At 41.8% G+C, this 17,047-nt stretch overlaps 1 protein-coding gene across 2 annotated transcripts in view; it reads left to right on the forward strand.

Annotated features, from left to right (window-relative positions):
- Window positions 1–17,047, forward strand: part of NLK (nemo like kinase) — a 124,552-nt gene that overhangs the window by 99,868 nt on the left and 7,637 nt on the right. For both annotated transcript variants that reach the window (XM_042442306.1, XM_042442304.1), the window contains exons 5-8: window positions 335–420; window positions 2,989–3,198; window positions 7,818–7,919; window positions 14,408–14,494. In XM_042442306.1, coding sequence (XP_042298240.1) covers window positions 335–420; window positions 2,989–3,198; window positions 7,818–7,919; window positions 14,408–14,494 — 485 coding nt within the window. The remainder of the gene's footprint in view (window positions 1–334; window positions 421–2,988; window positions 3,199–7,817; window positions 7,920–14,407; window positions 14,495–17,047) is intronic.

Raw genomic sequence — 17,047 nt, forward strand, 5'->3', positions numbered from 1 at the left:
ACCCCTGTGAAAGGGTCATTTGACCCCCAAAGGGGTCCCGACCCACAGGTTAGGAACCACTGCTTTAGTGTAAGCTGGTGGCTGATAGATAATCTTCCAGACATCTGTGGACTTGGAAAAACTGGCTTATAGACTGTATATATCAGAACAGAAAAATAAGAGAGCGTTCATCATCTTATAAGAAAATATTGCAAATATAATATTATTTTGGTCATAGTTCTGGATCATACTACATAGTGTAATTTAACATACCATTCTCAGATACATTCTGTTATCTTCCTCTGTTTCATTTTTTGTATTAACCTTTTCTGTCATTGTGTGTGTGTGTTTACAGGTCTGAAATACCTACATTCAGCTGGTATTTTGCACCGAGACATTAAACCAGGGAACCTGCTTGTGAACAGCAACTGTGTTCTTAAGGTGGTTTTTTCATGCTTATATAAAATGCATAATACACATGCCAAATTCCACGCTTGCATTTCTGTAATCGATTTTCTACGCAGTGGCTTGCTCCACGTATGGCCTTCCACAAGGCTTCATTCTTAGCTAGTCGCAGGTGAAGTAGTATCCTTTTGTCTGTCTGTAAATATTTTATACTGCTGATGTAAGCAGCTGTGACTTAAATGCTGAGGAGCGAAACCCCTGTACAAAGAAGACATGGGGCCCCAACAGACAGGCCAAAATAAAGCTGCTTCGGGTCATTTTAGAGGTATGCTATTTAAATGAAATACGTATCTTAAGAAGCCAGAAGCTGCACCAAAGCTGTGCTCCAGTCCTTAGGACTGGAGTGTGGCTTTGCACGGCTTCCAGCCTCTTAGGACATATGCATCATTTAAATAGCATACCTCTTAAGTGACCCGAAGCAGATTTATTTTGGTCTGTCTGTTCGGGCCCATGGTTAGGCTAGAATAATATAATAATATAATATGTGTTTATTTAGTAAATGTATATCTCTCTTTTCACCTAGCGTTTTCAAAGTGTTACCATGCAACAGATCAAGCAGGAACAGCACCTACAAGAATCAAAATGAACAAAATGACCTCCATTGGGCAATTGGTGTTGGCTGGCCCTGTGAAGGGGACATTCTAGACAGAGCGGGTCCTAACTGTGTTTTTGCTTGATCCTGCCTCTCCAGTCCCTCTTCTTTTTCACAGATCAGCTAATGTCATGCAGCCCTGGGGTGCAAGAAAACAATATAATCCTAGGCTTGTGAACTTCCTTTCTCTGCACCAGAGTACACCAAATCTACAAAAGCGTATGCTACAACATCTTTTGCTCAGTTAGTCTCAAACATGCTACAAAATGCTTTTGATTGTGAGTTCCTGTATAGCAGGATGGGGTGGGACTGGATGGCCCTTGTGGTCTCTTCCAACTCTATGATTGTATGATCCTATAATATCCCTTTGTACAGTGCGCCCACATCATATGCGGGTGCATTATACACTGAAAGCAGTGCTCCTTGTTCTGGTGTGCACACGCGCCACTGCCACCACACACCGCCGCGAACACAAATCTCATTACTTGTAATGGGGCTCAAGCATACGCGCTTTTTCTTTTACACGGGGGGGGGGTGTATGTGTTCCTGAATGGATACCTCGCGTAAAAGAAGGGAGCACTGTATACTGATATTCCAGACCAACATGGCTAGGTCTCTGAAATCTATTGCCTTCTTTATGGTTATTTGCATAGCTTCTGATTCTTAGGTTGTGTACACATGTGCATCTTGCATTTATTCTTCCTTACAGAATAAAAATTGTGTTTAAGTGTATTAAAAAGGATGCACAAAGCATATAGGGAAAGATATTAGTTAGTATTACCTTTGTTCATTTGTAGAAACCCGGAGTTTCTACGAAGAGAACTACAGTAGCGGTAATAGTTAAAAGCTTTTTAATGACTTTATAGACTTAGAGATAGGAAATAAGACACCTGTAGGAAAGATAAAAATGGTTCAGATTATTTATGTGTATCATGCTATTGTTCCAAAAATGGGACTGAAAGTGGTTCAGATAATGCCTTTCACAGGGCAATGCATACACACACACACACACAGGATCCTTCAGGAGTGTTTGCTGAGAAATCTGAACTAGACCTGGAGAAATGTCTTTCTTTCACTAAATTCTTAGAGTCCCCTAATTAGCATGCCAGATCTGAATAAAAAAATGGCCTGCAAATCAGAGAAAATTCCACTCCTCCACTGAGCGAAAACTCAGGGGTGAAAACAAGCAGTGCATTTCCATAGAATCATAGATCATAGAATAGTAGAGTTGGAAGAGACCACAAGGGCCATCCAGTCCAACCCCATTCTGCCATGCAGGAAATCCAAATCAAAGCATCCCCATTGACAGATGGCCATCCAGCCTCTGTTTAAAGATCTTTAAGGAAGGAGACTCCACTGCACTCCAAGGAAGGAGTGTGTTCCACCAGGGACGTAGCTAGGATTTTAGGAAGAGGGGGGGTCCAGACTAAGTGCCACCATTATAATGGGGCCTGGGTGCAGCGGTGCAGCAGCACACACCATTCATTTTTTCTCAATGAAAGTTCCTCCTAATGTTGAAATGGAATCCCTTTTCCTGGAGCTTGCATCCATTGTTCCGGGTCCTAGTCTCTGGAGCAACAGAAAACAGTTTGAAAGCTTGCTGCTCTACAGCATGGAATAGTTTGCATCTCCAATCTCCCTGATGTTGGGACTATACTATGTACTCTGGACCCTTGTCTATTCCAATATACAACATTTTGCCTAGTTTCCCCCCATCCTTGGTAGTGTTGGTAGTGAGGATTGCAGGAAATTAAGCAGATCACATGAATATTAATTTGTAAAGTACCTGGCTCATGTGTGTTGCTGGGCACAAATAAACACATCACTTTGGCCCAAATCATACTCTATGTAGTCTGTTTTTAGGAAGCAAAGGTCTGAAACTGCCAACAATACAGCTGCCATTGTTACCTCTATATATTAAATTTTACCTTTTTGTTTTGTTTTGTTTTCAGATCTGTGATTTTGGCTTGGCCAGGGTGGAAGAGTTGGATGAATCTCGTCACATGACTCAGGAAGTTGTCACTCAGTATTATCGCGCACCCGAAATCCTGATGGGCAGCCGTCACTACAGCAATGCTATTGACATTTGGTCTGTAGGCTGTATATTTGCTGAACTGTTAGGGCGAAGGATATTGTTTCAAGCTCAGAGTCCCATTCAGCAGGTATAAAGTGGTTTCAGTTTTAACACACTAAATTAATGATTGATAGTCGCGATCTTTATCTTCCACTTGATGGAATTCACTGTCTGACAAAACTGGTCCTTTGGAATCCTGCAGAAGTCTCATTGGAAGTGGATGTTTATGTAAATACACTCAAGCCTCCATATTTGCGGCTTTGATATTTGCGGATTGATTATTTATGGATTTGATTAATATGTTCTCTCTAGGAATCTCTAGGTCCTCCAGTGCAACTCTGTGGTCAACTTTAACTAAAAGTTGCACTGAAAAGTCTTTGCAGCTCCTCCAGCGCAGTTCTGTGCTCAGTGTCTTTCGGACATTGACCACTGAGTTGCACTGGAGGACTTAGAGATTCCTAAAGAGGTGTCCTCTCAGGTAAAAACATGGTGTTTTTGTTATTTGTGCTTTTCCCATATTCATGGGGGTTTTGTGTCCCTAACCCTAGCAAATATGGGGGGATAAGTGTACATTTGTCTTAAACACCTCATCATTGTTCATATGCAGCGGCCATCTTTTGCTGTCGAAAATGAAGGGGAACGTTTTTTCTCTCCACTTGAGAGCAGACAGCTTTGAGCTTGCCTACATTTCCCAGAATACTCTGGGCTGGCCTTGGAGTATTCTGGCCCCGATTCCTCCTCCCTTACCTGCTGTGAGTTTTTGGCGAATGATGCTTTCCTATGCAGTCCCTGCAAGTTGGCTGCCACCTCTGGGTTTTCAGGAATAAGGCTTTTTAATGTGGGACAAGGCGTGGAAACCCCAAATTGGGTCTGGATGTTGTGAAAATGGCCCCAGACCCGGTTTTGGACCTGCATAAAATGAACAGCACACAGCAAGCCTGTGGGGATTAGGGGTTTATAAATAATGTAGACAAGCCCTTCAAGGAGCTATCTACTCCTTAAAGATCTATACCACTAGGGAGTTGTAGGGAGGCTTACCCTTAGCCCACCCCTGCTGCAAAATGATACTTTCACTTCATTGAGTCTTCAAGCTCTGTCTTGCAAATCAGTCTGTCTACAGAGGCAACAGCCATTACATCTGATGAGATTTTTGGATTCTTCATTCCTTCCCACGTTGCTCAAACTGTCTTCTAAACCTGAAGGAGAATTTTGCTGAACTGAAAAGCTTGCATTGTTTGTGACATTTTAGTGATCCAGCAAATGTATTCCTCAACCATACATTTTGGTCCGAAAAGTAACATTTCCAATCTCTGCCTTTTCTGTGGGATCAGATTGGAGAGAATACTCTCTTTCTGGCTCTCTTCTATTTAGGCACCAAGAGCTCATTTATCTGCTTTGCATGTAATAGGTGCCAGGTTAAACCTCTCCCAGATGGGTCTTGAAAAGACATGCTCTCCCAAAAAACCTGAAGAGCTACTGCCTGTCGGTGTTGTAGATGCTACTGAGCTAATTTTCTTTGTTCCTACCTTAAAACATTTTTATATATTCTTCCAGCATTTTGGCATCCTTTGGCTTTTTCCTTAAATCCTCTTCTTTTTTAAATAATACCCAACTATGTTTATTAGAGATTGACTTTGATGGAAGGCTGGAATATAAATACTCAGTAAAGACCCCTAAGTATAATTTTCATGGTTATGTGGATCACATATGTTGGGCTGACAGCATTGACTTTTTTCCTCATGAGCCCTTATCACTGACTTAGGAATAAAAAGATTGCATCTTGCTTATCTGACCCATGCTTACAGCAACCTTGTGAGGTAGATTGTCATCCTTTCCATGTGACAGATGGGGAATGGAGGTTGACAGAAAAGCTGGCCCAAGGCCGCCTTTCTTGTCCAGGAGCTGCAAGGACACATGTGGGTGGCTAACCATTTGCGTTCTAATAGTGCTTTTTAAAAACAATGATTAGTAAGAAAAGTTCAGTGTTACTCTGAAATGTCCTGTAGTATATTTAAAGTGTATTCAGTAGGTCCCGACAGAGGCACAGTATCCTGGTGGTTACTCTTTTTAAAACTGTGTTTCATTATAATTTGCTTGAGAGTGGACCAAGGTAAATACTATCTACTGTTTATACTCGACTATAAGCCGACTTCATGTATAAGTTGAGGGCAAATTTTGGGGCCAGAATTATGGATTTTGCTATGACCCGTGGTTAAGTTGAGTGTAAAACTTAGGAGCATATAGCAAAGGATCTAAAGGATGAAGCTAAGCAAAACAATGTCAGAGAACTTACAAAATTCCAGCAGACGTAACTCTTTGTGCTTACTCTTAAGGCTGGATGGATGAGAGAGCAGAAGGGGTCGGTGCTTCCAGGACAGATTATACTCTTGCCTTTCACCAGGGCATAGTTCCTTCTTTTAAATAACAGTTAAGATACAGTACTTACATTGACCCATGGATAAGTTGACTCAGGTTTTTTTGGTCACTTTTTTGATCTAACTTTCTAGACATATACATGAGTATATACAGTAATCACAAATGATATTTGCCCAGTTAAGGGAGGAAGATGATATTGTGGCTACATGGATTTTTAGGTTTAGAGATATGCTCTTCTGGAGCCTATATTTTATAGTTAGGGTGCTCTAGGGTTTTAAAAGAGCTGTCCATAAATAAATGTTATGTATTACAAGATTTAGAACGCTGGTAAAGCAATACAGTATGACACCCATATCCATGGAGCAGTACCCACAGTTTAACTTGCCCACGTCCAGAAAAAAATACTATCTCTAGATGTAAAGTTGAAGGCTTTCATGGCCGGCATCCCTAGTTTTTTGTGGGTTTTTCGGGCAATGTGGCCATATTCTAGAATGAAGCTGCCAGCCACAGATGCTGGCGAAACGTCAGGAATAAACTCTTCTAGAACATGGCCACATAGCCCGAAAAACCCACAAGTCATCGTCATCATCATCATCATCATTTCTAGACATTTCCTAGGTCCTCCAGTGTGATTCGGTGGTGACCATAGAGTTGTGCTGGAGGACCTAGACTTCCACAAGAAAAACATTTTGGGTTGTGAATTGGAATTGTATTAAATTGATCTTCTTATTAATGCTAATGGCAGTACGCTGAAATGGGAAAGAACGAATGCTTTTCTCTATTTAGGAATAATTAATGAATATAGACATGAAGCTGTAACAGTTTCATAGCCCGAGACCACAGATTTCATCCACTTCATAACTAAGTCAGCTAGCCTTTGGATCACACAAAAAAATGCTTTTAGTTGCCTGTAGTTGTCCAAAACCTCACCAGAAAATTCCAAGCTGGAATTCTTCCTCTCCTTCACCTTCATCAGTGACTAGCAGAAGAGTCTTAGGCCCATTACAGACTGCCCAAAAGGGTCGGTCTCTGGCCGCTGCCGGTTGCAGCGCGGAGGAGTCACAGCAGCCAAACCGTGCGACTCTTCCGCGCTGCAAAGAAGGAGCGCGAAAATCACGCTCCTTCTGGCAACCCAGAAGAGCCGCCACAAGTGCCAAAGCGCGCACTCGTGGTGTCATTTCCGGGCTGCGACGTGCGGACGCAGAGCGTCCGTTACATCAAAATGGCAGCGGCTGTGTGGAACGGCCATCGCCATTTGTTACGGACTCTGTCCGTAACAGGGTAAGGGGAGTCTGGAAGAGACGCCCCTTTTTCAAAATGGGATGTCCTAAGGACGTCCCTTATGGCGGTGTGTAACGCGCCTTAGTACTGGAAAAACATAATGCCTGAATTCAGCTTAAAAAATGGAATCATAGCCACCATTTTAGGGCATCAATCCAAGACTTACATTCAACTGATTGAATACCAGCTCCCAGATAGATAGCTGCATTAATAAATCCAGTAATTATCTGAGAAAACCTGGCTGAATTCTTTCCACTTGTGAGTTAAATCTGATGTCCAAATAGAGGTACTGGAAGTGAACTGGGACAGGGTTTTAGCTTGAATAGTAGAAAGAAATAATTGACCACCTTGTGTTAAACTAGATATGAAAATAATCTGTTGGCTAAGATTAGCTGAATCAATTGCTTGCTTCCTCTTCTTCAACTAACAGCCAGTATTTTGCATCTGTGTATCTAAATATTTAGTATGAAAAACGTGCTTAATGGCAACCCAACAATATATAGAGGGCTTCACTTTGCCCGGTCTTGCCCTAAGGGATATCCCTCTGTCATTCCAGGGTAATGACATCCACTGGACTTGTTTTTATATTTATAAATGTATGTTAAATGTATTTTGTTACTTTTACACTGTGAAATCAAAGGCTTTCGTGGCCGGCATCCATAGTTTTTTGTGGGTTTATGGGGCTTTGTGGCCATGTTCTGGAAGAGTTTGTTCCTGATGTTTTGCCAGCCACAGATGCTGGCAAAACATCAGGAACAAACTCTTCTAGAACATGGCTACATTGCCTGAAAACCGTACAAAAACTATTGCTTTTACACTGTTAGTGTATAAGTTACCTTCATGTGTCTGTAGGAAAAGGTACGGTAAAATCGTGTATATGCATAAATTTATATACTTCACCACTTTTAAAGAATTCAGATAAGCATGAAATAGTAAGCGGGGGGGGGGACTTTGCAAGTATCCTATTTATGCATGCCTTTGGGTTTCAACAGAATTAACCTTGGCCTGTGAATAAAATCGGAGATAAGTTTTGTTTTTCTATTTCCACAGTTGGATTTGATCACAGATCTTTTGGGAACACCGTCACTGGAAGCAATGAGGACAGCTTGTGAAGGCGCCAAGGCACACATACTCAGGGGTCCTCATAAACAGGTGGGTTGAAAAGAAACCCTTTAGATCCCTTTAAGAAACCCAACACAGCCGATTCCACTGTTAGGTTTTCTTGCTTACGTCAAACACAGAAGAGATGATAAATGGACTGAAAGCATGAATCCTACCAGGTGGGTTTCCATCCAGATATTGGCTTCATATGAGCAAAGTTGCTATCCCATCTGCCTTTCAACCAGGCTACATCACACAGAGCTAGGTAATTCACAGCCCACCCTGATACTTGGCAAGTATAACGGATTGCAACCAAGTGGTTCCAGTGCTTCACGTTCCATGCTTTGGCAATTTATGGTACTTTGGAGGCATGGAAATTTTAAAATAAGAGTCAAACAATGTTCATTTAAAAAGAAATAGGTATGGGAACTTGCGTGTCATACTCTGTTCCTCTATAAAAGCTAAATTTGGCTGTCACAGTTACACTTTGTTGAAGAGAGCAAGCAGGACTGGTTGGGTGTAAGCATAGTAAACGGGGAAAATTTCTGACTTCAAATGCATTGATAATAGTATATGAGCAAACAACACTCAGGCTAAATTAGAGTGGATGCAATCCAATTACTTAAGCAAGCCACTTAACCTCAATTTGGTTTACCATCTATGCCTTGGATATATCAGCAGAAGATATGAGGAAATTAAATGTAATGCTTGGAAACTATAAAGCTGATTTGCAAATCTGTAGCATGTCATATGACTTGCTTGAGAGAGAGATGTTTCTGATACCAGCCCTAGTAGGGAAAGGACTTTGCATGAATGACTCTGATCTTTGAAATTGAAAATAAATATCCTCAGTTCATAAACAGCCCTATGCTCACTTCAGGTGTGTGTGTGTGTGTGTGTATTTTGGGTGGTAGTGATGGCGGCGGCAACATAATCCACTATGTGTCTATTTTAAAAGTTGTATAAAAACTGCTGACAAATAAACATCCTACTGGAATTCTTTTACTGCTGAAAGGAAGAATTGTGTGCCCTTTGTTCCACTGTGAAATACTCATGAAGTTTGAACTTTATTCGTAAGTGTATTTTATTAAAGCCTTTGAAAGAAGAGGTTTGGAAACCTCTTTGTATATCTGAGGTGAGCAGATTGAGATCTTCCAGATCGGATGAGCTTCCCCTTCCATAATTTTCATTATTTGGCTGTATTGACTAGGGCCCAAGCTGCAGTCCAACAAAATCTGGATGTAGACAAAATCTGTTGTAGACAAAGGATCAAAGTTTTTTCAGGCTATTGACTCACTTGCCAAGTTTATAAATACAGCCAATATTGCCAAAAAAATGGGACATGGAAGGGAGGGAAATGCGTTTTTCACAGTGCCTTGATGTTTGGAATTTGTTCCAAGGGTCTTGCTAACCCTTGTACAGAGATCTTGTGGCACCTTTGAGACTAACTGAAAGAAAGAAGATGGCAGCATGAGCTTTCGTAGACTCCACTCTACTTCCTCAGATGCTTTTGGTGGAGTGAAAAGTCAGGGACAGACCTTGGTGTGCGAGAATGTCAGTTCACACCAAGGGCATATATAGGTCTGTCCCTGGCTTTCCATTCCACGAAATGCATCTGAGGAAGTAGACGTAAGTCTACAAAAGCTCATGCAGCCAACTTCTTTCTTTCAATTAGTCTTAAAGGTGTGCTACAAGATCTCTTTACATACTGATTCTACAGACTAACATGGCTATATCTTTGGATGCTAACACTTGTGTTTAGGGAGGCCACACTCTCGGTTCCCCAAATCTGAGGCATGGTAGAGCAGTGATATACACTGATGAGCATCCCAGGTTCTTCACTAGCATCTCTGTTTCAAAAGATCCCCAATACGAGAGTGAAGAAACCCCTGAAATTTTGAAGGACCATTGCCAGCCAGACTGCACAGTTCTGGGCTTGGTAAAACAGTGGTCTGACTGGATGTATGGCAACTTCATATAGAATCATAGAAGAGACCCCAAAGATGTCCAACCCTGTGCCATGCAGGAACTCTCAGACAAAGCATACCAAATAGATGCCCATACAGCTTCTGCTTAAAGACTTCCAAATAAGGAGACTCTGTCACTCTCCAAGGGAATGTGTTCCACTGTCAAACAGCTCTTATTATCAAGACGGTCCTCCTAATACTTACCTGGAATCTCTTTTCCTGTAGCTTGTTCCGGGTCCTGTTCTCTGAAGCAGCAGAAAGCAAGCTTGCTCCCTCCTCAGTATGCCATCTCTTCAAGTATTTAAATAGGGCTATCATATTTAGGGTTGCCATAAGCCAGGACCTCCAAACTGGGACAAATGTAGGACAAAGGTAGGACAACATTTTCAAATGTAGGATGTGTTGTTTTTTTAAAAAAAATGGAGGACATGCAAAAAAATTGATGATTTAAAAAAAATATTAATATATACGCATGTTTCTTAGGCATGATCAAAATGGAGGACATTTTGGCATTTTTCCGAGACAGATGGCAGAAACGTACTTCCCTTTCTAGCCAAATAATAAAAATAAAAATAGCAAAAAATAAAATAAAAAACAAGGGAAACTTGGATATTAATAACAATAAAAATTAAGCAAAAATAATAAAAAATACATTCAAACTACTGCACCACACTGACTCTCTTAAACAGGCTTGCCCTGAATAAATAAATAAAAAAGGGAGACCTGAAATGGTCACTCACCTCCCCTTCTCCTGCTGCTGCTGCTCCTTTTTCTTTTTGTATTTGGCACCAGAGCCCTTTCACCTCCCTCTGGCCCAGAGTCTGCTCTGCCTCCTCCTCCTCCTCTTCCTCTGCTGAGCCTCTGCTTCCTTAAGGGGACCAACTCCCTTTGGAGGCTGGCGAGCTGCCAGGGCCCAGCCACGCAAGCGGGCCGATTGCACGCTTCCACTGGCTGGGTGCGGAGGAGGAGGAGGAGGTGGGTGGCCAGCCAGGCCCCATGAGTGGCCGTGCGCAGCCATGTAAAAGGAGCGCACGGGGCAGGGGCGGAGGAGGCAGAGGGCCCGATGGCTGCATGAGTGGCCGCGTGCAGCCATTCTGAAGCAGCATGTGAGGGCGGAGGAAGTGGGTGGCCGCCGGCTGCATGAGAAGCCGCGGCCATCAGGAGGGCGCGCGGGGAGCGGAGGAGGAGGAGGAGGGTGGCTGCGGGCGGGGCAAACCCCACTTTTGGACCTAAACCGGACCGGGACCAGGCCAGGACCCCCAAAAGCGGGATTGCCCCGCCTGCAGGCGGGATATGGCATACCTAATCATATTATTTCTTAACCTTCTCTTCTCCAAGCTAAACATCACAAGCTCCCTAAATCATTCATCACAGGGCATGGTTTCAAGACCCTTCCCAATATAGGAGAGACCTATATTGAACAGCTAGAATACTTACCATAACACTGTAGCCATTCAGCTTAGGAAACATACAACAGTTTCATTTTCATTTAAAAACCCCCCCCCAAAAAAAAAGAGTTTGCAATAGATGGAGCATTCCATTTTGCCAGATTCTATACAGCTGCTCTAGCATTTAACCTTTTCTATTAATTTATTGTTGTGTGTCTTCAAGTCATTTCTGATTTGTGGTGACCTTATGGCGCTTTCTTGGCAAAATTTGTTCAATGGGGGGAGGTTGCCTTTGCCTTCCTCTGAGACTCTGACTTGCCAAAGGTCACCCAGTAGGTTTCCATGGTCGAGCAGGGATTCGAACCCTGGTCTCCGGAGTCCTAGCCCAACGCTCAAACCACTATACCATATTGGCTTTTTCTATTAATACTGTCCCATAAATAGATGCAGTAAAAGCTTGATGGCTTTGTTATATTACAGGCATAGGATGTGTTAGTCCTTGCTTGGCATATAGCATATTCCTCCCACATACCAATAACAATTAATCATCCGCCACTAATAGCAAACCTCTTATATAATCTCTGCTTCCCTGATCCTAATGGGTTTTTTCCCCTCAACACTTGCACATGCTAGCTAGGACTTCTGTGATCAGCTTTGTTTTTTACATTTGCTTACGAAAGCGGGGGTTTTATATATATATAATATAAACGCCATGCTAAGGAAATGATAGTGGAAGAAATATTAGAGGAAAAAACAGCTTCTAAAACCCAAAATAGTAGGCAATGTACTTTTCCTGGGGAAGAAAAAAAGCGTCCGCTTTTTGGATTTGCATAAAGAGGTCAGGGCTATTTTTATCTGCAAAAATTACTTTTAATTGGGAGTTCTTTCTCTCCTCTAATTCTAATTTAAGGCACTCATATGATGCAATTCCTCTGCATTCTTACATATGAAATTCATTGGGGGTATGAATGAGAAATGTGGCTTCCAAAATTGTTACTAGTCCATGCTATTGGGTCAAAGTTTAAGGTTAAGAAGCTGGAAGGAGAATGGACAACATTCAGGGTATTTCCCTGACCATTGTCTCCAACAAGTGATAACCCCAGTTTTCAGGCCCTAATTTTTTTTTTGAGTATTTGGTGAAACCTCGTTTTATGGAAAAAAGAAAACACCTTATCTCTTAAATAGTCTTCTCAATATTGAGTGTGTGTGTGGATTGTGTGGATTAGTATATATTGATGCTCCTGATGTTTCTAAAGCCTGGAGAAGAAACAGTTAAGAGGTGATATGAAAGCCCTGTTTAAGTATTTGAAGGGGTGTCACACTGAGGAGGGAGCAAGCTTCTGCTGCTCCAGAGAATAGAAAATGGATGCAATGGATGAAAACTACAGGAAAAGAGATTCCCCCTAAACATTAGGAGGAACTTTCTGACAGTAAGAGCTGTTTGACAGTGGAACACATTCCCTTGGAAAGTGGTGGAGTCTCCTTCCTTGGAGGTCTTTAAACAGAGGCTGGATGGCCATCTGTCAGGAATGCTTTCATTGAGAGTTCCTTCATGGCAGAATGGGGTGGGACTGGATGGCCTCTTCCAACTCTATGATTCTATGATTTGCATAGTTTCCAAATTTAAAGAGTTCTTACTGAAACAAAAATACAAGAGGATATTCTCTGGACCTGATAAGTTTCTGGAGCAGTGGAATTGACTGATCCTGGATTTGAAGCTGGGTGAAATCTTTCTTTAGGCTGCTTCCAATCCACTGCCCAGGAAACTCTCCTTGTTGATGCCTTCTTTCCATATAATTTCTGTAGATATAGGGTCATTTTGTTAGGATTGAATTTTATGTGTCCACTTAATGTACGTGTCCCATCTCTTCATTTCAGATAACTTCCACAGTGCTACGAGAAGGGCATTTTTATTGAGTTTATTTTGTCATCCGTATAATCTGAAGTGGTTAAGTCATCTTAACTCTTTCATGGCTATGTCAACATCGAATAGCCAGGATACTGTACAATTTTTGCTTCTTGGGGGTGAATTGTATGCTTGCGCCAATACTTTTACTCTTACCACGAATGGGAAGGAGCAAAAGTAGGGCAAATGACTTGTCACTAAGATCATTTTGTTTGGCATGTCATGCTAGGTTTGTTGTCTCCTTACACATCAGGAGTGTAAACTGGTATTTTAAAATCATGGTTTATTTGGGAGTAACATGCCAGGATTCCTTTTTCGGATGAACAAAACACATCACTGGTTTTAGTGGCCAAGGCAGAAGCAAAGTGGGAACCAGCACACTGGCAGTTCACAATATTCTGGGTTTCTAGAATTGTGGCATATTGATATGTGCAAACACAGCCACTTCTGTATCTTATAAAGTGTGGCTCTGAAAAAAAAATTAGAAGCCTTTTTTCATTAAGTTAAAACATTCTGCTGCAAGTAATGTGGCTATGCTTTGTAAAGAAAAACACACCAGAGGAACATTTCCTGTTTTTTTTAGTTTTACCAGGATTACCTCCTATATTTCTCTTTCGCTGCCTGGCTTCATTTAAGAAAAGTGAAGCTGAGCCTTATGGCAGCCCTGTGGCAATCTGTTTTTAGCAGAGGCATCTTAACTAATAATTTCACCATATCCTTTTTCTTTAAAAAGTGTCAAATATGTCACGCTGGAAATGCTTCATTATGTGAAGGTGGGTTTGGGCTGATGAATTTTGAAATGTACACTTGAGTTGATAATAGCAAAGCTACTCTTGTATACCTGGCTTGTTGTTGTGTGCCTTCAAGTCACTTCCAACAACCCTAAGGCAAACTTGTCATGGGGTTTTATTGGCAAGATTGGTTCAGAGAATACTTGCCCTTCCCTTCCTCAGAGACTGAGAATGTGACATGCCCAAAGTCACCCAGTGGGTTTCCGCGGCTGAGCGGGAATTCAAATCCTGGTCTCCATAATCACAGTCCAACATTCAAACCACTACACCTTACTGACTGTCTTTGTACTTGGCTATGTATACATAATTCTGCACATTATAATCAAGAGAGAAGTTCTGAAACTATAGTTGTTGAACTTTTATATATCATGAATATACCACTTTGCAGAGTAATTCATTGTTTTATAGAGACTTGAGTTGGATGTATATATACAAAATTATTCAAATGAGTCCCAGTGCTTTTTTCTCTTCTTCTTCTTATTCATAGCCATCCCTTCCTGTCCTGTATACATTATCCAGTCAAGCTACACATGAAGCCGTTCATCTCCTTTGCAGGATGTTGGTCTTTGACCCAGTGAGTTGGTGTTTTCTTTTTCTAAAATCTGAAAGGAAGAATGGAAGTTTATCCATTTTTAAATATAAATATATGCAAGAGTAATACATTTCAGTTCACTATTGGCAAGTATGTATGCAAGATCCAGCTGAGGAGTTGGGCCATACAAATGTGGGGTCTTCAGCCATTTGGGAGATGGCTGAGGAAACATAAAGGGTTGGGAATTGACTCAATATGCCCCCTTTTCCATACCCCACAGGAAAAGATTAAAGGTGTGTGCTACCATATTTTCCCAAAAATAACACATACCCAATAAAATAAGCCATAGTAGGATTTCTAAGCATTTGCGCAATATAAGCCATACCCCGAAAATAAGACATAGTGATAGGCCTGGTGCAGAACAGAAAGGGTCAGGAAGGGAGTAGAAAGATTGGGGCCAATGGTTCTAAAGGAAATGAAGTCACAAGAAATTTAGGGTGGCATTCTGGGTTTGGAGAGTTATGACCATGTCCCAGAAGAAGACGACTTAACTATATTTGAATAAATGTAGATTGTTGTACCATACTTAATAAAATAAGACATCCCATGAAAATAAGCCATGGTGTTTCTTCTTGAGGAAAAATAAATATAAGGCAGTGTCTTATTTTTGGGGAAACACAGTACATCTCTTGCTTCCTGTATTTATTTGGAGTAGTACCAGGTGGTACAAGAGACTTAGTTTTTACCTCTAGAGGCAAAGATGTGATTGTGTAAAGGAATAGTATGGGGTGGGAATCATGTGCCCCCCCTCAATGTTTGACTACAAATCTCAGCAGCCTACTTAGCATAGCCAGGGGAGAACATTGCTGGGAATTGCAGTCCAACAGTATCTGAATGGCCATTTGATTCTGACTCCTGGAATAAAGGATCAGGTTTCTAATGCTTTGGCCATCGGCTGCTCTGGTAGCAGAATGATCTTAAAGGACGTGTTTCCTTGTAGCCTAACCTTCACCTTATTAACTCCCATTTTAAAAGAAGCTGAAAGGATTCGATCTCTACCCCAGCCTTTACCCTTGGAACACCATTACATTTCACTTTTAAAGTCCCCCCTGCAGCCTCCTGTGAATTTGCACAGACCCCCACATGTCCCTCTGCACTTCTCAAACAGACACTGATTTAAAACATTCCTGTGGACTGAACACATCAGCGCCTCCTTCTAACCTTTCCTATGCATCTGTGGGTTCTCCCCCTTTACAACCAGCCCCTACTGTGAGGAAGTAGGAGTCATTCACACAAAGTTGTTTAATGACTCATCCCGTGCTCCTGTCATCAATATATGTGTAGGTAGGTAGTAGCAGAACCGTTGTCTCACTTCATATTTGATTGGCAGCATTCTCTTAACAAATGTATTTTCCCTTCTGCCCCCCCTTTTTGGTTGGAGATCAAAGCCTTCCTCACTGGCTCCAAGTCCTTTGCTCAGGGCTTGAACATCTTCCTTTACTAGTGGGTTTTCATCTTCCGAGGAATCGCCTTGGAATGCTTTCATTTCAGCAGAACAGGAATAGCATCCTACATACATCTGGGATGGTCAGACAAGGAAAGCCTGGGGCCAGAGAGTTGATTTTCTTCCTCTGATACAGGCCTATCTCATCCCATAGATCTTCCAGGACAGAAAAGTATAATTTGTCTAGTGTGTTGTATACTCCTTGGGGAGCTTAATGGGAGGGGAATATATAAAGAACCCTCTTAAAGAAGGTGCAGACAACTGCCATGGGTTGGGGAGCTGCCCTGGTCCATCATAGGACTTTGAAGGCCTGTGCAATACCTTCCATTTCCTTCACCCTCCAATTTAAGTTGCCAAAATAATTATTTTGCTTCCAAGTGGGCAGTAGCACCCCCCAAGTGCCTGTGGTGCTATTGGCTTTTCTTTGGATTTGTTTGTATTTTTTGCCATATTTACAAGTGCATCTCTCACTTTATGGCCTGCAAAGGGATCTTGTTGCACCTTTGAGACTAAATGTGTGAAAGAAATTGTAGCCGAAGCTTTTCCTGGGTGGCTCAGTGGTTGAGATGCTGACTCTGAAGATTGCAAGATCGACAGGTCGGCAGTTTGAAACCCAGGTCGGCAGTTTGAGCTCCCATCACTAGTCCCAGCTTCTGCCAACCTATCAGTTCGAAAGCATGTAAATGTGGGAGTAGATAAATAGGTGCCACTTCAGTGAGAAGGTGTAGTCATGCTGGCTACATAATCACAGAGTAACAGAAATGAGCACCAACCCTCACAGTCGGACACGAATTGACAACCTTGTCAAAGGGGAAATACCGTTACCTTTATCCCTCAACATTGTGCCTTCCAGGTGTTTTAGGCTATAGTTCCCATCTCTGTTATGGTAATGTTTTATGGGACTGATGGGAATTGTAGTCCAAAGGATCTGGAGTGCACCAGGTTGAGGAACTCTGAAACACTTCTGAAATAGGATTCTTACAACTTTCTACTCTTGAATAGAATGGCTTCTTCTCACCAAACTTGATTTGTCTTATTAAAATACATGTGGTTTTGAAAAATTGCAAAATATCCTTGAGCACTTAGTTATT

Source organism: Sceloporus undulatus, chromosome 11 (genome assembly GCF_019175285.1).
Source record: "Sceloporus undulatus isolate JIND9_A2432 ecotype Alabama chromosome 11, SceUnd_v1.1, whole genome shotgun sequence".
NCBI lineage: Eukaryota > Metazoa > Chordata > Lepidosauria > Squamata > Phrynosomatidae > Sceloporus > Sceloporus undulatus.